General features: G+C 39.9%; 1 protein-coding gene across 1 annotated transcript in view; it reads left to right on the top strand.

Moving 5' to 3' along the window:
• Positions 1-19,771, top strand: part of FANCI (FA complementation group I) — a 103,525-nt gene that overhangs the window by 31,096 nt on the left and 52,658 nt on the right. The window contains exons 4-11 of the mRNA XM_040493681.1: positions 7,937-8,067; positions 8,478-8,634; positions 8,714-8,771; positions 10,154-10,195; positions 10,965-11,088; positions 11,790-11,875; positions 14,085-14,211; positions 19,503-19,595. Of these exons, the coding sequence (XP_040349615.1) occupies positions 7,937-8,067; positions 8,478-8,634; positions 8,714-8,771; positions 10,154-10,195; positions 10,965-11,088; positions 11,790-11,875; positions 14,085-14,211; positions 19,503-19,595 (818 nt within the window). The remainder of the gene's footprint in view (positions 1-7,936; positions 8,068-8,477; positions 8,635-8,713; positions 8,772-10,153; positions 10,196-10,964; positions 11,089-11,789; positions 11,876-14,084; positions 14,212-19,502; positions 19,596-19,771) is intronic.

The following is a 19,771-nucleotide window of genomic DNA, read 5'->3' as shown; positions in this document are numbered from 1 at the left end:
AAGCAGGCTCCAGGCTTCGAGCCCTCAGCACAGAGCTGGATGCGGGGGCCTGAACCCACCAGCCGTGACATCATGACCTGAGCAGAAGTCTGAAGCCAACCAACAGAGCCATCCAGGCACCCCGATCTGTTGTTTTTTTTTTTTTTTAAACTTTTCTTAATGTTTATTTACTTTTGACAGAGAGACAGACAGAGCATGAGAGGGGGAGGGGCAGAATCCGAAGCAGGCTCCAGGCTCTGAGCTGTCAGCACAGAGCCCAATGTGGGGCTCGAACTCACAAACCATGAGATCATGCCCTGAGCCGAAGTCGGTTGCTCAACCAAGTGAGCCACCCAGGTGCCCCTGATCTGTTTTTTAATGATGTCTTTGGTTTTGGAATCCTGGCTTTATAGAAAGAGTTGGGAAATGTTCCCTCGTCTTCTGCATTTTGGAAGAATTTCCAAAATATTGGAGTTAATTCTTTAAACATTTGGTGAATTCACCAGTGAAGCCATCCAGTTCTGGGCTTTTCTTTGTGGGAAGTGTTTTGGCTGCTAATTCAATCTCATTATAGGTCTGTTGAGATTTTCTATATTTCATTGAATTAATTTTGCTGGTTTGTGTCTGTCTAGCAACTTATCCATTTCATCTAAGTTCTCTAATTTTATAGTATTTCTTTATAATCCTTTTTGTTTCTGTAAGATCGGTAGTAACACTCCTCTTTCATTGCTGATTTAATAACTTGAACCTTCTCCTTTTTCCCTTGGTCACTCAAGATTTTTCCATTTTTTTTATCTTTTCAAAGAAAAAGATAATGGTTTCCTTGATTTTTCTGTATTCCTCTATTCCTCTATGCCTTATTTCATTTAGGTCTGATTTTACTCTTATATTCTTTTCACTTGCTTTAGGTTTAGTTTGCTCTTTTTATAGTTTCTAATGGTGGAAGATTAGGTTATTGATTTATCTTTTTTGTTGTTCTTTTTTTTTTTTTTTAATTAAAAAAAATTTTTTTTTTCAACATTTATTTATTTTTGGGACAGAGACACAGCATGAACGGGGGAGGGGCAGAGAGAGAGGGAGACACAGAATTGGAAACAGGCTCCAGGCTCTGAGCTATCAGCCCAGAGCCCGACGCGGGGCTCGAACTCATGGACCGCGAGATCGTGACCTGGCTGAAGTCGGACACTTAACCGACTGCACCACCCAGGCGCCCCATGTTGTTGTTCTTTTTTTAATAAAGGCATTTACAAGTATAGATTTTCCTCTAAGCACTGCTTTAGCTGCTTTCCATAACTTTTGCAATGCTGTGTTTTTGCTTTCTTTCATCTCAAGGTACTTTCTAACTTCTTGTGTTTCTTCATTTGACACATTGGTATTTATGACTGTGTTAATTTTCATATATGTGTGAATTGCTTAGATTTCCTTCTGTTAATTGATTTCTAGTTTCATTCCACTGTCATCACAGATCATAAATGGTATGATTACAGTCCTTTTTAAATTACTCAGAATTTTTTTTATGGCCTGGTATGTTGTTTATCCTGGAGAATGTTCTATGTGCACTTGAGAAAATTGTGTCTTTTGTTGTTGGACGTAGCGTTCTATAGATGTCAGATTTAGTGTGTTTATGTCTATTTCCTTGATTATCTTCTAATTGTTCTATCCATTATTGAAAGTAGGGTATTGAAGTTTTCATTTGTTGAATTGTCCATTTCTCCCTTCAGTTGTTTTGGTTTTTCCATTGTATATTTTGGAGTTCTTTTGTTAGATGCTTATATATTTATAATTGTACGTATCTTGATGATGGATTGACCCTTTCATCATTATAAAATGTCCTTTGTCTCCAGTAATAGTCTTTCCCTTAAAATGTGTTTTTTTTAAGTTTATTTATTTTGAGAGAGTGTGCAAGTTGGGGAGGGGCAGAGAGAGAAAGGGAGAGAGAGAATCAGTCCATCAGTGAATCTGTCAGCAGAGCTGGACCGGGGCTCAATCTCACAAATCGTGAGATCATGACCTGACCCAAAATCAAGAGTTGGACAACTCATTAACCAACTGAGCCGCCCAGGTGCCCCTTAAAGTCTTTTTTTCTTTAAGTTTTTTTTTTTTTTTTATTTTGAGAGACAGAGTGAGTGTGCTTATGCGTGGGAGAGGCAGAGAGAGAGAGGGAAAGAGCGTGAGTCCCAAGCAGGCTCTGTGCCATCAGCACAGTGCTAGATGTAGGGCTTAATCCCCGAGGTTCTTGAGATCACGACCTGAGCCAAAATCAAGAGTTGGACACTTAACCGACTGAGCCACCTAGGCACCCCAAGTGTTTTTTTACTAATATTTATATGGCCAATCTAAGTTTCTGGTTACTATTTGCATGGTGTATATATTTTTTGAGATATTTTTGAGGTATTTATTTTGAGAGTGAGAGAGTGTGAGTGGGGGAGGGGCAGAGAGAGAGGGAAAGAGAATCAGTCCGTCAGAGAATCTGTCAGTGCAGAGCCGGACACAGGGCTTGATCTCACAAACTGTGACATCATGACTGGAGCCGAAATCAAGATCAGATGATTCTTCAACCAAGTGAGCCAGCCAGGTGCCCCTTAAAAGTCTTTTTTTCCTAATATTTGTATAGCCAATCCAAGTTTTTGGTTACTATTTGCATGGTATATCTTTTTCCATCCATTCTTTAACTTTCAAATTATGTGTCTTTTGAGTCTAAATTGTGTTTCTGGTTGACAGTATATAAATGAATTTTTAAAAATTTATTCTGCCAGGGGCTCCTGAGTGGCTCAGTCGGTTGAGCTTTTGACTTCAGCTCAGGTCATGATCTCATAGTTTATACGTTCGAGTCCCGCGTTGGACTGTGTGCTAACAACTCAGAGCCTGGAGTCTGCTTTGGATTCTGTGTCTCCCTCTCTCTCAGACCCTCCCCCAGTCATTCTCTCTCTCTTCTTTCTCATCTCATCTCATCTCTGTCTCAAAATAAATAAATAAAAATTAAAAAAAATTTATTCTGCCAATCTTTGTCTTTTGATTAGAATGTCTGATTCCTTTTCTGTAGTTACTGATAAGGTAGGGTTTACATCTGCTATTTTGCTATTTGTTTTCTTTGTTTTAGGTCTTTTTTTAACTTTGTGTGTCTTGTGTTAAATAGATAATTTCTAGTGTAGCATTTTAATTCCTTTGTCATCTTTTTTATTATGTTTTTGAGTTACATTCTTAGTGGTTGCCCTGAAGATTATAACTAATGTCTTAATTTATAACAGTCTGGTTCAGATTAATACCAGCTTAGTTTTAATAGTTTACAGCACTTTGCTCTCTATATAGCTTCTTTTTTCTCCCTCCTGTGTGTGATTACTGTGATACAAACTCATCTTTACATATTTCTGCCCATCAACAAAAATTTTAAGTTTGTTTAAATTTTTTTTTTTTTTTAACATTTACTCAATTTTGAGAGGCAGGGAGGGACAGAGAGAGGGAGACACAGAATCTGAAGCAGGCTCCATGCTCTGAGCTGTCACAGAGCCTGCCTGACGCAGAGCTCGAACCCATGAAGAGTGATGAGATCATGACCTGAGCCAAAGTCAGATGCTTAACTGACCGAGCCACCGAAACACCCCTGTTTGTTTTTAGAGAGAGCACGCATGAGCAGGGGGGAGAGACGGAGAGAGAGAGAGAGAGAGAGGGAAACTCAGACTCCACGCTCAGCAAGCAGCCTGATATGGGGCTTGATCCTGTGATCCTGGGATCATGACCTGAGCCAAAATCAAGATTCAGACATTCAACCGACTGAGCCACCCTGGCACCCCAATCAACACTGATTTCTATTTATTGCTTTCTACAAGTCTTATAAATCAGGAAAAAAAGTAATTACTACTACTTTTGTATTTTTTTATGTAGTTATCTTTACTGGTGCTATCTCATGTGGATTTAAGTCATTGTCTAGTGTCCTTCATCTCAACCTAAAGGATTCCCTTTAGCATTGAGCAAGTCTTCTGGCAGCAAGTTCTCTCTTTTTTTTAATCTGGGAATTCTTAATTTCTCCTTCATTTTTGAAGGGTGGTTTTTCTGGTTGTAGAAATGTCGGACAGCCCTTTCAGCAGTTTGTGTTATCCCATTTCCTTTTTTTTTTTTAATTTTTTTTTTAATGTGTATCTTTTTGAAAGAGAGTGACAGAGCTTGAATAGGGGAGGGCAGACAGAGAAGGAGAGACAGAATCGGGTGCAGGCTCCAGGCTCTGAGCTGTCAACACAGAGCCCGACGTGGGGCTGGAATTTACAAAGCATGAGATCATGACCTGAGCCAAAGTGGGATGCTTAACCTACTGAGCTGCCCAGGTGCCCTTATCCTTTTTCCTTCTGCCTTTCAGTGTTGCAGGGGAGGGGGTGGGGGGGTTGGAGGGTTGGTTTTTTTGATGAGAAACCAGGTGTTAATTATATTGAATACTCTTCCAGATGACTTGCTTCTCTTTTGTTGCTTTTTCAAGATTCTCTCTTTGTCTTTGCTGTTTTTTTTTTTAAGTGTACCGTTTCTGTGTCCCTAAGTACATTAACTATTCTGGAATTTTAATACTGTGTTGAATAGAGGTGGCAAAAGTGGACATTCTTGTATTTTTAATGTTTTATGGAAATTCTTTCAATCTTTAGTAGTTGGGTATGATTGTTACGGGTTTTCCACAGATGGCCTTTGTTATGAGGAAGAGTCTTTGATTTCAGCTGTTTGTTATGGGATGTCTACCTGTGGTTCTCTTGGGTTTATCCTACTGGAATTTATTGAGCTGCTTAAATGTGTAAATTAGTCTTTGTTAAAATTGGGAAGTTTTAGGCTATTATTTCTTCTCTTCAGCCCTTTCTGTCTTTCTCTTGGGACTTTGATTATGTCTTGTGTTAGCACTCATGATATCCCACAGGTCTCTGAGGCTGTGTTCATTTTTCTTCTTTTTCTTTCTGTCCTTCAGACTGGATAATCTCAGTTGCCCAATTAAAAAAAATTTTTTTAACGTTTATTCATATTTTGATAGACAGAGTGTGAGTGGGAGGGGCAGAGAGAGAGGGAGACAGAATCCGAAGAAGGCTCCAGGTTCTGAACTGACAGCACAGAGCCCAATGCGGGGCTCGAACTCACAGACTGTGAGATCATGACTTGAGCTGAAGTCAGACACTCAACTGACTGAGCTACCCAGGTGCCCCCTCAGTTGTCCTGTTTTTAAGTTCTCTGATTCTTTCTTCCACCTGGTCAGATCTGCTGAGACCTTATTGTGGATTTTTCAGGTCAGTTATTGTACTTTTCAATTTCAGAATTTTTATTTACTTATTTACAGTTTCTCTCTCTTTTTTGATACTCCGTATTTGGCAAGACATTGTTCTTAATATTTTCCTTTAGTTCTTTAGGTATGGTTTCCTTTTCTTTGAACATATTGGAAACAGCTGATTTAAAATCCTTTTCTGGGGACACCTGGGTGGCTCAGTCAGTTAAGTGTCTGACTCTTGATTTCAGCTTGGGTCGTGATCTCACAGTTTGTGAGTTTGAGCCTCATGTTGGGATCTGTGCTGATGGTGTGGAGCCTACTTGGAATTCTCTCTCTCTACCCTTCTCTTTCTGCCCTTCCCTTTCTTGCTCTCTCTCAAAAAAAACTTTAAAGACATTTTTTTAAAAACTTAAAACTTTTTTTTAAGTCCAAGAGTGTTCAAGCAGGGGAGAGAGGCAGGGGGAGAGCAGAGAGAGAGGGAGGGAGAGAGAATCCTAAGCAGACTCCACGCTCAGTAAGGAGCCTGACATAGGGCTCGTTCCCATGACCCTGGATTCATGACCTGAGCCAAAATCAAGAGATATTCAACTGACTGAGCCACCCAGGTGCCTGTCCTGCTGATTTAAAATCTTTGTCTAGTAATCTAACATCTAGGCTCTCTCAGGGACAGTTTTTAATTGATTCTCTTTTTTCCTGGATATGGGCCATACTCTTGGGACATTTTAAGTGATATTTTGTGGGAACTCTGGAAATGAGATACCAGTCTCCTCTTCCAGATATGTTTTTGCTGTTCTGATATTCCTTTTGTCTTTATGGTGGCTCCTCTGAACTAATATAAAATATTAATTGTTTGTTGTGTATGGGCACTGTTGGGTATGGCCACTGAAGTCTGTTTGGTTAGCTTTGCAGTTAGCTAATGATTGATTGGGCAAAGATTTCCTTAAATGCCTGGAACCATTGAGTTTCCCAGCCTTTGCTGAGGAGCCCTGTGATGTTGGAGGTATACCTTCAGAGCTCAAGTGTTTTATAACTCCTGTTTAGTCTTTCTACTTGTGCAGAGCCTCACAGTCAGCCAGAGGGGAGAGTTTAAGGTCTTTTTGGGTCTTGCTTTGCCATGTACACTCCCTGTGCATGTGCATAGCCCTGAGTGTATTTGCATGGCTTACTAGATTCCTTGGGATACATCAGAATGTTTCAAAGCCCCCTATGTGCATATTCTCCAGGATTTCCTTTTAAGTTTTTTGGTCAGCTTCTTGCTTGCCTAACTATTATTGCTGCCTCAAAGCATCTAAAATAGTAATCAGTTGCAACTGATTTAGACAGATGTCCTGGGTAAAAATGGCCTTTTGCACTGAACGAATTCAAAGGTCAAATAAAGACAAGCCTTGGGTAGCTGGCTGGCTCAGTCAGTAGGGCATGTGACTTTTGATCTTGAGGTCATGAGTTCAAGCCCCATGTCGCGGGTAGAGTTTACTTTCAAAAAAAAAAAAAAAAAAAAGACAAAGCTTGGTAATGAAAATTTCTAGGGAACAGCCAGACTGGTCAAATGACAGTTCTTATCTGGGAATTGGGCTTTGGAGGTGTTTCAACCATATTCTGTCCCCCCCAGGGGCTGCTAGGCTGTTGGCTTTCGGCTTTTACCAGGACTGTGGGGCTATTGGTTTTAAATACTACCTGAGCTTGTGGGGGGGGGCGGGGGGAGGGGGGTGCTATGGGAGTTGAGGGCATGTTAAAATACCAACAAAACTTGTTCTTACTGAGATTCAGCTGTTTTTCTTAAGTAAACACTCCCTGGATTTTTGCAAGCCTTTGATTAATTTTCAGAGTTGTGAACAAGTTGATTTTCATTATTTTTATCAGTGTTATTACTGCTTTTATGGAGGAAAGGATTTCTGAGGTCTTTATTTTTCTGCCATTCCCACTGACATTATTCAGTGATTTTTAAAAAAAATTTTTTAATGTTTGTTTATTTTTGACAGAAAGACCGAGCATGAGCGGGGGAGGGGCATAGAGAGAGGGAGACACAGAATCCAAAGCAGGCTCCAGGCTCTGAGCTGTCAGCACAGAGTCCAACGTGGGGGTCGAACCCACAGACCTCGAGATCATGACCTGAGCTGAAGTCAGATGCTCAACTGCCTCAGCCACCCAGGCGCCCCTCAGTGATGATGTTTTAGTTTTTTTTTTTTTTCAACGTTTATTTATTTTTGGGACAGAGAGAGACAGAGCATGAACGGGGGAGGGTCAGAGAGAGAGGGAGACACAGAATCGGAAACAGGCTCCAGGCTCTGAGCCATCAGCCCAGAGCCCGACGCGGGGCTCGAACTCATGGACCGCGAGATCGTGACCTGGCTGAAGTCGGACGCTTAACCGACTGCGCCACCCAGGCGCCCCAGTGATGATGTTTTAAAGTGGAATATGTTAAAGACATTTAATTTGGGTTACTGGGCCCAAAAAAGGCTCTAAGATATTTTAGAAGGTATTTCTCTTTCTGCACTATGAACTTATTTTAAAAATCAGTGACATAGGTGGAAGAAGAAAAGATGACATTTCAGTCATCCACCTAAATTAAATACTTTTGTAAAGCTCTTAAATATTGCTGCTCTAAACACAATGGTAATCAGTAAATTGATAATTCTGCTTCTTTATTAAACTATAGTGCTGTTTTTCCTGTTTGCCCTTCAACTTTCTTCTTTCTTTGTTTCTGTACTATTCATTTAAAACAATAAGGTTCCCCCTGCTCTGAGGAAGCTGGAGCTCTTAGGAGGCTTAAGATATACATTCGCTCAATCCAGTTGGTGGAGTCAGGGGATTTGCAGAAAGAAGTAGCATCTGAGATTTTAGGATTACTAATGGTGGAGGTAAGAGGGTAAATTTGGAGGGGGGGGGGTTGTAATTTGTTGAGGGAAGGGAAACTTTAATGTGGCAAACCTAGCATAGTTCCTACTTACGAATAAGAACTACTATTAAAAAACAGAAGTTGATGGATGGTCCATAAACCCATGTTTATGTTAATTTCTGATATGGTGGGCATCTGATATCTTTGAAGAGTTGGTGTATTTGAAAACATTGGAGAACTGATGGAGGATTCTGACCTTTGAAATCTTTTATGATCAAAAGTTTTGTACCAGAGCAGAATGATTTCCTGGATCCCTTATAGGACCAGTTCTGGGTTTCAGTGCCAGTTCTATTCAGCAAAAGACTTTATTTCTTGGAGAGACCAAACATTTAGATTTCTGCTTAACATTTTCTTTGTCTCATGAATTTTTAGGTTCACAATTTTCCAGGACCATTACTGGTTGAATTAGCCAGTGAGTTTGTTAGTGTTATCAAGGAGGGCAGGCTAAAGAATGGAAAATCTTTGGAGTTATTACCCATTATTCTCACTACCCTTGCTGCCAAAAAGGAAAATGTGGCTTATGGAAAAGGTAATTTTTTTTCCCAATTTTAGTGGCCTTTTCTGTAGTCACTTAATCAAATTTATCTCAGTATATTTTTCATTTCTAGGTGAACTAAGTGGGGAAGAATGTAAGAAGCAACTGATTAACACCCTGTGTTCTGGCAGGTGAGTCTTTCTCATTAACGTGTAGCACTTTCTCAGACATGCATGTGGCCAAAAAAAGGATTACTGTTGATGTCAGGAATTTTTATCACTAAGTTTTTGGTCTGTGTTTTTGCTTATAATGTACCACTGTAAAACCATTTAGTTTGCAATGAATTTTTGAGAGATTAGTTACTATATTTCCTGTTCTAAACTACATATAGTTTATTTGACTCTTCATCTTAACAGAGCAGTGTTGTCTTCTAGCATTACTTGGAGTCCCAAGGTCCTTAAGGCTGAGAGGTCACCCTTCTGCTATATGTTTTATGTTTTTTTGAGTGAGTGGGATACATAATGATGTTGTACCTTTAAGCCAGAAATAGGGGAATCCACCCTAAGGAAAGACTCCAACATAATAAGAAAATTCTCATACGTAGACATGTTCACCACAGAAATTTGTGACCAACTTAAACATAGTATAATAGAAAAATTTAAGTTATGGTAAGTAACCTGTGTAAGCTAAGGTAGAGAAACTCCATGAAATTTAGACCCATTAGAAGTAAAATATATAAAACCATCAATCGAAAAATCCTTACCATATAGAGAATACAAAGTTATGTAATACAATGATTATGTTTGGGTACATTGAAAAGAACCAGAAGCGAACACCCAAGATTATCTAAATCAGAAATAACAGCTTTTATGGTTCCTTACATAAGATCCCTAAAATATACATGATTTTAAGTATGTATCAGCACATGTGTGCCTATATGTTTATTTGATTTTAATTACACTAGAGTTTATTCAATATACATCACAATATACCTTGCATTTTTTCATTTACTGCATCTGTTCATGTCAGAATATATGACTCTACGTCATCCCTTTTAATAGTTCCATACTATTCTGTTGTATTTGGCTAGTCTCCAATTGTTAAGAATATTTTTTTCTAATAAATAATATATGGTTATTTGGTTTTTTGCTATTATAAAAAGTGTTTGCAATGAACATCCTTATATATCTAGGTGACCTTTTGTAAGCATGTACTTGGGATAGATTTCTAATACTAATTTGGGTGGGTCTGTGCTTATGTGCATTTTTAAACTTGATAAGTATTGCCAGCTTATCTTCCCAGAAGGGTTCTATCAGTGTACACTCTCTAAAATCATACGTGGAGACCATTTGTTTCCCCAAATCTTCCCAGCATTGAATGTCATCAGACTTCGATTTTGCTAATCTCATAGGTTAAAAGCTGTTATTTCATTGATTCTTTGATCTCATTTCCCAGTGGTACCAAATCAAACTAGAAATGGCCTTAATTTTTCCCTCATTAATTTTACAAAGGAATATGCAAATAAGTGAAGATGAGATAAACTTTCATATTCTTTGTCATTTTCTTTAACCAGATGGGATCAGCAGTATGTAATCCAGCTCACTTCTATGTTCAAGTAAGCATCTTTATTTCCTTTTTATGCCTGCCCTGCTGTGTGAACTTGGCCTGCTAGAAATTGAAATTTAGCAAGTTCAAGCACCACTTTCCCCTGAATAAGAGTAATGGTAACTTTGTTTTCTGTTATAGGATTTTTCCCCTCTAATTTTTCCCCCTTTAATTGCTTATTTAAAATATTTTTGGGGGCACCTGGGTAGCTCAGTCAGTTGAGCATCCGACTCTTGATTTCGGCTCGGGTCATTGACGATCCCAGGGTTGTGGGATTGAGCCCCACATCAGGCTCTGCAGTGAGTGTGGAGCCTACTTAAGATTCTCTCTCTCCCTCTGCCCTTCTCCCCAGCTCTCACTCTGTCTCTCTCAAAAAAACAAAAACTGTGATTTTCTTCTCTTAATATTTTATTTATTTTGAGAGAGAGTGTGCGAGCAGGCAGGGGAGGGGCAGCGAGAGAGAGAGAAAAAAAGAGAATCCCAAGCAGGATCCATCCATGCTGTCAGTGCAGAGCCCGATGTGGGACTTGAACTCACAAACCATGAAATCATGACCTGAGCCAAAAATCAAGAAATCAGACACTCAACCGGCTGAGTCACCCAGGCGACCCTGATTTTTTTTTTCTGAGGTAACTTCCCTTATGTAAGGTTTTTGGTTCCCTTTAAGGTTCTCAGTTACAGAAAAACCAAAGGGCAGTTACAATATTCTAATTCTAATATGATATTCTAATCTCCTAAATAAGGCCATAGCTTTGGCCTTCAGAGTCTTTGATCCACAGGGATGTCCCTTTGGCTGCAGAAGAGGTGGAATTTGTGACAGAGAAAGTGTTGAGGATGTTCTCCAAGTTGAATCTTCAAGAAATACCACCTTTGGTCTATCAGCTTCTGGTTTTCTCCTCAAAGGTACACATAAAAAAGTATTTTTTTTCTTTTTAAACTCTAGTGGGATGGTCAGTTAAGAGCATTCAGTTTACTCATACTCCTGGTTTACATACTAGGGCATAGATGCTTTCATTTCACGTATGATGATATGATTAGTAAAAGGGTCAGGCTCTTCAGCCAAGGAAAACACCTGTTATTCTTGTACTACCACATTTGGTATGTGTGTGTAGTAGTAAAGGGGGTAAAAATCTCACGAAGGGTGGACTAGTGGTCCCTTAACTGAAGTCTAATACCATCATCTAATAACATCTGTTTCAAACCGGATTTTTTTTTTTTTTTTAATTTTTAATGTTTATTTTTGAGAGAGAGACAGAGTAGGGGAGGGGCAGAGAGAGAGGGAGACACAGAATCCAAAACAGGCTCCCGGCTCTGAGCTGTCAGCACAGAGCCTGATGGCGGGGCTCAAACTCACAGGCTGTGAGATCATGAATGGAAATGAAGTCAGATGCTTAACTGACTGAGCCACCCAGGCGCCCCTCAAACCCAATTTCAACATGAAAAAATGTTCTGTAAATGCTAACTGTGACTTGAGGTTGTCATTTCTCTGTTTAAATTCATACTCGAGAATACTCTAAGCTGAAAAAGTATTTTAAGTTCAGCTTGGTGATCTTGGCCTTTATAGGGAGACCTTACCTAATTTTGTACCTTTTTTTTTTTTCCAGGGAAACAGAAAGAAGGCTTTGGAAGGAATCATAACTTTCTTCAATGAGCTAGATAAGCAGCACAATGAGGAACAGAGTGGTGATGAGTGAGTAATACAGTATTGAAATAAAATCATTTTTGCAAGGCATCTTCTTATGTGTTTTACTTCATTGTTACTTAACCTCTCAGTCCCTGCCTTCACCTCAGAAGAGAACTTCCCTGGCCCTCTTTTAGCTGCTGAGCAGCTCTTCTACTCTTTCATTTGTAGCTTTTCCAGGAGAATAGTGGTAATTATTCTGTAAGTTGTAAGTTTATAAACTGTTTATAAAGTGCTCTGTACCGGGAGCTGTACGGCCCTGGGACTACAGTGATGAACTAGTCAGACAAGGTCCCTGCTCCTCAAGGAGTTTAAATACTGTGAGAAGAGAACAGAAAATAAATAAGAAAATTTTAGAAGATGCTATGCAGATAATTTAAATAGATGGTCTGATAGTGACAGGGTAGCTATTTTAGGTTCAGTGGTCAAGGAAAACCTTTTGGAGAGGGTGTTATTTTAACCGAATCTTGGATGGGAAGAGCCACGATATGTAGATCAGGGAAAAGAACATTTTTAGTGGGATAGTGACTAGTGAGTACAAATGCAAGATGCAGCGTGGCATTTTGAAAAAGAGGGTTTTGTTTTTTTTGTTTTTTTTTAAAGCAAACATTTGTAGAGTGCTTACCCTGTGTCAGGTGTTCTAAGCACTTTAAACCTCACAACAACCCTATTTGCCTCAGCTTTATGCATGTGTAAACTGAGGCACGGGGAAATGAAGGACTATCCCAACATAGCTATAAAATGGAGCTGGAATTTCAGTCCAGGCAGTTTGGCCACAGAGCTCATGCTGTTAATCCTGTTGCAGCCTACTGCTTCTACTACTCTAGGGTAACTTTTGTTATTTGGCTTGCACAATTGATAAGAAGATGGTCTTTTCTTTCTTGTCTCTCTTTTTTTAATTTTAGGTAGGCTCAATGCCCACTGTGGGGCTAGAACTCATGACCCCAAGATCAAGAGTTGTGTGTTCTGACTGAACCAGCCAGGTGTCTCTAAAGATGGTCTTATACACTGAGTTAGGAAAGACTGACAGAAAAGCAGGTGTTGCACAAAATAAGCTCAGTTTTAACCATGTGAAGTTTGAGAGCTTGTTTGGAGGTTCTAGCAGGGGAGCGCAGCTACTCGTATACCCTTGACTGAAGAACAGTCCTCCTCTATCGGGGAAGCTCATCCTCTTTGACAGAGCACACAGCTTCGGGAGGGATGCACATAGAGCGGTGAGGGAGGAAAGGGACACCCGCCTAGCCAGCCAGATCAGCCGAATCAACCCTGGCGATTAATGGGGTGACAGATGTTGCAGACAGATCGCCCGCACGTCCTAACCATGTTAAGTTTGAGATGTATATTAGCATCCCATATGGAGGTATTGAGTAGACAGTCTGGAGTAGGGAGAGGTCAGGACTGGATATAAGAGACTGGGAAAGAACTAAAACCATGGGACTGGATGGGGTTCCTTAGGGAAATTGTGAAGAAAGAGAAACACAAGACTGAGCTCAGAGGCATTCCACCACTTAAAGGGAGGTGAGCCAGCAAAAAAAAAAAAAATTGGGGGGGAAGAGTTCAGTGACAATGACCCAGAGGAGAAGAGTTTTTCAAGAAAGAAGTGGTCATTTGTATCATATCTGCTGAGCTGTTAATTAATATGGGACTTGATTATTGGTTTTGGCAGCATAGAGGTCATTTGTAAGCCTTGCAAGAATAGTCAAATGCGGGGGGCACCTGGGTGGCTTAGTCAGTTGAACATCCGACTTTGGCTCAGGTCATGATCTCAGGGTTTGTGGGTTCAAGCCCCACGTCAGGCTCTGTGCTGACAGTTCAGAACCTGGAACCTGCTTTGGATTTTGTGTCTCCCTCTGTCTCTGCCCCTCTCCTGCTTATGCTCCCTCTCTCTCTCAAAAGTAAGAAACATTAAAAAAATTAAAAAAAAAAAAAAGAATAGTCAAATGGCATTGAGGGGAGTGGGTAGGGAGGGGACAGAAGCGTAATTGAATTAGATTTAACTGGGAAATGGTAAAGAAGTGGAATTAATGACAGTAGACAGTTCTTTCAGGAAGTTGTGTTACAAAGGGGCAAGGAACGAGGCAGTAGAATTTATACTTAACTCCCTGCCTCCAGTGATGGTACAGGTTCGGCTTGAGTTGGGTCTACTTGTTCATCTGAGGATGTGCATGATTGTCTCTTGTTCAAACCGTAGCTCATACCTTTCTGTTGAATCTTTTAGGCTGTTGGATCGTGTTACTGTGCCAGCAGGTGAACTTCGTCATGTGGAAGGCACCGTTATTCTACATATTGTGTTTGCCATCAAATTGGACTGTGAACTAGGCAGAGAACTCCTGAAACACTTCAAGGTAGCCCTAAACTCTTCAGGTGATCCAGGGATCTCTTTATGAAACAGGGTGTTTGAATTCAAGCCACTTAATTCAAGCTAGTTAAGGACAGGGAAAAAGCGGAAGCATTGTAGAATGACCCTTAATCTAGAGGATGCCTTTTACTTTGAAAGTAGAAAATATATGACGTCATCACATTCTTAAGCAAGTTCTATTTTAAATCCAAACCTTCAATATTCTAATGTTTGAAAAAGAAAAAAAAGCAATGCCTGGGTGGGTCAGTCAGTTAAGCATCTGACTTCACCTCAGATTATGACCTCACTGTTTGGGAGTTTGAGCCCCACATTGGGTGAGCTCAAGCCCTGCTTCTCTCTCCCTCTCTCCCTCCCTCTCTCTCTCTCTCTCTGTCTCTGTCTCTCTCTCTCTCTCTCTCTCTCTCTCTCTCTCCCCCCCCTTCCCTCTCCCTCCCTCCCCCGCCCACCTGCCATGGGATTCTGTCTCTCTGCTGCTTGCTCACTTGCTCCCCCTCTCAAAAAAATAAGGAAAAAGAAAAAAAAATACTGTTCAACAGGAAACTTAACATTTAATCCTAACTCTATCATTGTCTTTTGTGAGCTTCAACCTTGACCTCTGCTTCCCCATTTAAGAATTGGGATATTGCCTGTTTCTAGTAGTGTGTTTATGGGATTTTGTGAAACTAAGTCATTTGTCATTAAATAATTATGAATTAATAAGATAATAATAGGGGTGTTTTGAGCTCTTTTGAAAGAAAAGTAATATACAGATAAAGGACCTATTTTTTCCTCCATTTTATTTTGAAAATTTTAACCCACAGAAAAGTTGAAACGCTGTAGCACAATGAGCACCTATATACCCTTCACTTAGGTTCAGCTGGGGTTTTTTTTTTTTGTTTTTTTTTAATGTTTACTTATTTTGAGAGAGAGAGTGTGCAAGCAGAGGGAGGGGCAGAGAGAGAGAGAGAATCCCAGGTAGGCTGCATGCTATCCGTAAAGAGCCCCATGTGGGGCTCGATCTCACAAACTGCGAGTTTATGACCTGAGAACCAAAATCAAGAGTCAGACACTTAACTGACTGAGCCACCCAGGCAACTCTAGATTCACCAGTTTTTAAATATTTTGGGGGTGCCTGGGTGGCTCAGTCGGTTAGGCGGCCGACTTCGGCCCGGGTCATGATCTCGCGGGTCCGTGAGTTCGAGCCCTGCGTCGGGCTGTGTGCTGACTGCTCAGAGCCTGGAGCCTGTTTCGGATTCTGTGTCTCCCTCTCTCTGACCCTCCCCCGTTCATGCTTTGTCTCTCTCTGTCTCAAAAAAAATAAATAAACGTTAAAAAAAAAAAATATTTTGCCACATTTACCTTATCTCTCTGACATATATTATTTTTCTGAATCATTTAAAAGTAGAAGTCCAATTTAGTGCCTGAATACTTCCACATGTGTTTCCTAAGAATAAGGATTAGTATTGGGGCATCTGGGTGGCTCAGTCGGTTGGAAGTCTGACTTCACCTCAGGCCATATCTCACGGTTTGTGAGTTTGAGCCCCGTGTTGAGCTCTGTGCTGACAGCTCAGAGCCTGGAGCCTGCTTCGGACTCTGTCTTCCTCTCCCCCTGCCCTCTCTGTTTCTCTAAGATAAATAAACATTAAAAGGAAAGAATAGGATTAGTATCTTTTTTTGTTTTTTTGTTTTTTTTTTTATTTTTGGGACAGAGAGAGACAGAGCATGAACGGGGGAGGGGCAGAGAGAGAGGGAGACACAGAATCGGAAACAGGTTCCAGGCTCTGAGCCATCAGCCCAGAGCCCGACGCGGGGCTCGAACTCACGGACTGCGAGATCGTGACCTGGCTGAAGTCGGACGCTTAACCGACTGCGCCACCCAGGCGCCCCGGGATTAGTATCTTTTAATTGCATTTTTTGAAGCATCCAGCCCAATTGTCTTGTGTCTCACATTGTTGGATTTGTCCTATAGTTTTCCTCATGATGAGATACTCAACATTTTTGGCAGGACTATTTCATAAGTGATGTTGTATAGTTTCTCTTGTAGGAGGTCAGTAAACTTTGTGTAAAGGGCCAGGTAGTATTTTATTTTAGACTTTATAGGCCATATGGTCTCTGTTACCACTACTCAGCGCTACTGTTGTAACAAGAGAGACAAAAATGAATGTGTGGCTGTGTTCTAATGAAACTGTATGGGCACTGACATTTGAAATTTAATTTTCATGTGTCATGAACTATTCTTCCTTTTTTTTTTCCCTCAACAATTTAAAAATGTAGAAGTCAGTCTTCGCTCAAGGGCTATACGGAAATGGGCAGTGAGCTAGATTTGGCCCACAGGCTGTAGTTTGCCAACTGTTCTGTGGTGTCAAAATAGCAGAAGGCTCATGATATTAGGCTGTCTTCCTAGTGGTGATGCTAAGTCATTTGGTTAAGACAAAAACCATCAGTTTTCTTCATTTGCAAAGATATATGTTTCCTTTTGTAATTAGAAAGTAATCTATGGGCTCATAACTTGAGATGGTGTGAAAATCCTCAGCAGCCTTTCACCAGTGGTTTACGTTTTCCCATCTACTGATGATTCTTGGCCTTAATTAGTAATTATACTGGGAGTTGCAAAATGGTAGAATTAAAACATTTTTAAAATTTTTTTATGTTGTTTTTTGTTTATGGTTTTTTTTAATGGTTTTATTTTTGAGAGGGAGCACGTGTGCAAGGAGAGGCAGAGAGAGGGAGACAGAGGATCCGAAGCAGGCTTTGCGCTATCGCTGCAGAGCCCAATGTGGGACTCAGACTCATGAACTGCAAGACCATGACCTGAACCAAAGTTGGACGCTTAACCAACTGAGACACCCAGGCACCCCTAAAATACAAAAAATTCTGTCATTCCCTCTACATTATTAGCTGGCTTTCTTCCGTCAGAAAAGCCTCCCCCCCTCCTTTGTTTATTTGTAAATATTTTTTTGTTTTATATATTATTATTTTTTAAGTAGGTGCCCAGCGTGGTGCCCTTTGTGAGGCTTTACCTCATGACCCTGAGATCAAAAGTCAGATGCTTAACCGACTGAGTCACCCAGGTGCCCCGACCTCTGTATTTTTTGAATGTTGTGTACCCACTAACCTTTTTAATTCAATATATTCATTATTCATTACTCAAATTGACCCGTATTTGGCCATTTAGATCCTTCAAGTTGGCTTATGTGTCGTCCTGACGTGACTCTGAGCACTGCCTACCAAGGCTCGCCTTGTGCTTTGTTTGTGCCATCCATATGGGTATCAGGCATTTCTCCAAGGAGCTGTGGGTCCCTTTTGTAGGAAAGGTTATTTAAAGACTGTAATGAGGAGCTAGACTTTAAAGTTCTTCTATCTTGTCTGTATCTGTTCACTCTTCTTTTTGTTCAGGTTTATCTTACTATATTAATTGATTTCTATCAAAGAACCAGTTTTGTATTTCTTCATCTTTTCACTGTTTTATTTTTGTTTGTTGGTTTTCTGTTTTATCTTTGATTTTATATTTTTTCTTTTGTCTTTTGGGTATTATTTCTTTTAGGCCTCAAAGACCTATTTTTTAAACTTACGGAGTATAGTTTATGTATAATTCATCCACTTTAAGTTTACAATTCAGTAATTTTTCATAAGTTTACCTACTTGTGCAACCATCACCATAATCCGGTTTTAGAACATTTTTATGACCCTGTAAAATCCCTCACGCCCATTTTTATTAAAAAAAATTTTGGGGGAGCGCCTAGGTGGCTCAGTCGGGTAAGCATCCGACTTCGGCTCAGGTCATGATCTCACGGTCTGTGGGTTCGAGCCCCGCATGGGGCTCTGTGCTGACAGCTCGGAGCCTGGAGCCTGCTTCAGATTCTGTGTCTCCCTCTCTCTGACCCTCCCCCATTCATGCTCCGTCTCTCTCTGTCTCAAAAATAAATAAACATTAAAAAAATATATTTTTTTAATGTTTATTTATTTTTGAGTTGGGGAAGGGCAGAGAGAGAGGGAGACACAGAATCCGAAGCAGGCTCTAGGCTCTGAGCTGTCAGCACAGAGTCTGACATGGGGCTCGAACTCATGCTGTGATATCATGACCTGAGCCGAATTCAACCCTTAACCTACTGAGCCACCCAGGCACCTTCTGCCTCCTTTCTAAAAATATTTTTTAATGTTTATTTTTGAGAGAGAGAACACCCGAGAGAGTGCCCTCACACTTTTTTAGTTAATTCATATTCCCAACCCAAGGCTCAGGCAACCACTAATCTACTGTCTCCACAGATTTACCTTTTCTAGACAATTCATACAATTGGAATCATACAACATATGATCTTTTGTGTACGGTTTCTTTCATTTAGCATAATAATGTTTTCAAGGTTCATCTATGTTGTAGCCTCTGTCAGTGTTTCATTCCTTTTTATTGTTGAATAGTTATTCTGTTGTATACATATATCAGTTTGTTTAGCTGTTCATCAGTTGATGGATATTTGAATTGTTTTCCACTTCAGATTGTTTCCACTTCTACTTGAGTAGCCACTTTTTTGGCTATTATGAATAATGCTGTTATGAAATTCACATGCAGGTCTTTGTGAAGACCTATGTTTTCATTTCTCTTGGATAGATACCTATAAGTGGAATTTCTATGCTGTGTGATAAATTTATGTTTACATTTTTAAGAAACTACCAAAGTGGCTTTATCATTTTACATTCCCTCCAGCACTATATGAGGGTTCTTGTTTCTTCACATCCTCACCATTTGTTCTTGTCTTTTTTATTTTCGTTATTCCAATACGTATGAAACAGTGTCTCGCTGAAGTTTTGCTTTGCAATTCCTTAATGACTAATGACAATCGAACATTTCTTCAATGTGCTTATTAGCTGTTCTGTTATCTTCTTTGGGGAAATGTCTATTCAAGTCTTTTGTCAGTTTTTGATTACATGTATTATTTTAAGAATTCTTTATATATTCTGGGTAGAAGTTCTTTACCATGTGTATAATTAGCAAGTGTTTTTCCCAGTTTGTGGCTTGTCTTTTACTTATCTTATTGGTATCTTTTGAAGCATAAAAGTTTTGAATTTTTATGAGGTCCAGTTTATCCGTTTTTTCCGATAAAAATTATGCTTTTTTAAATAATCTTCACCTAATCCAAGGTTTTAAAGATTTTCTGATACTGTTTGTTTTTTAAGTTCTGTAGTTTTAGGTCCTAGGTTTCTGATCACAGGTTTCTGATTCATTTAAAGATTGTTTTCAATAGGTTATGTTATACTTTTAAGATTACTGTAAATAACAACTCTTTTTTGTTTTCTTTATAGACAGGACAGCAAGGAGATTTCAGTAATAATACATGTCCCTTCAGCATTGCCCTCCTGCTCTCTATAACAAGAATACAAAGATTTGAGGAACAGGTATTTATTGATGACTTTTTGGTTCCTTTTGTATTTGATAAGGAGTAATAGAGCCCTTCTTTAGCCTATTCTGCTAGCAGCAAATTCCTCTATAAGACACGTGGGCCTGTGCTGTTTTCTGGGGGCTACCTGAAGACTTCTTCAGATAATTAGTTCATACCTTTATCTCCTGTGGT

The sequence above is a fragment of the Herpailurus yagouaroundi genome, unplaced genomic scaffold (genome assembly GCF_014898765.1).
Source record: "Herpailurus yagouaroundi ecotype Mexico unplaced genomic scaffold, PumYag 185, whole genome shotgun sequence".
NCBI classification, from domain to species: domain Eukaryota; kingdom Metazoa; phylum Chordata; class Mammalia; order Carnivora; family Felidae; genus Herpailurus; species Herpailurus yagouaroundi.
The sequence above is the reverse complement of the archived record's forward strand: the minus strand, read 5'-3'. Positions and strand labels throughout refer to the sequence as shown.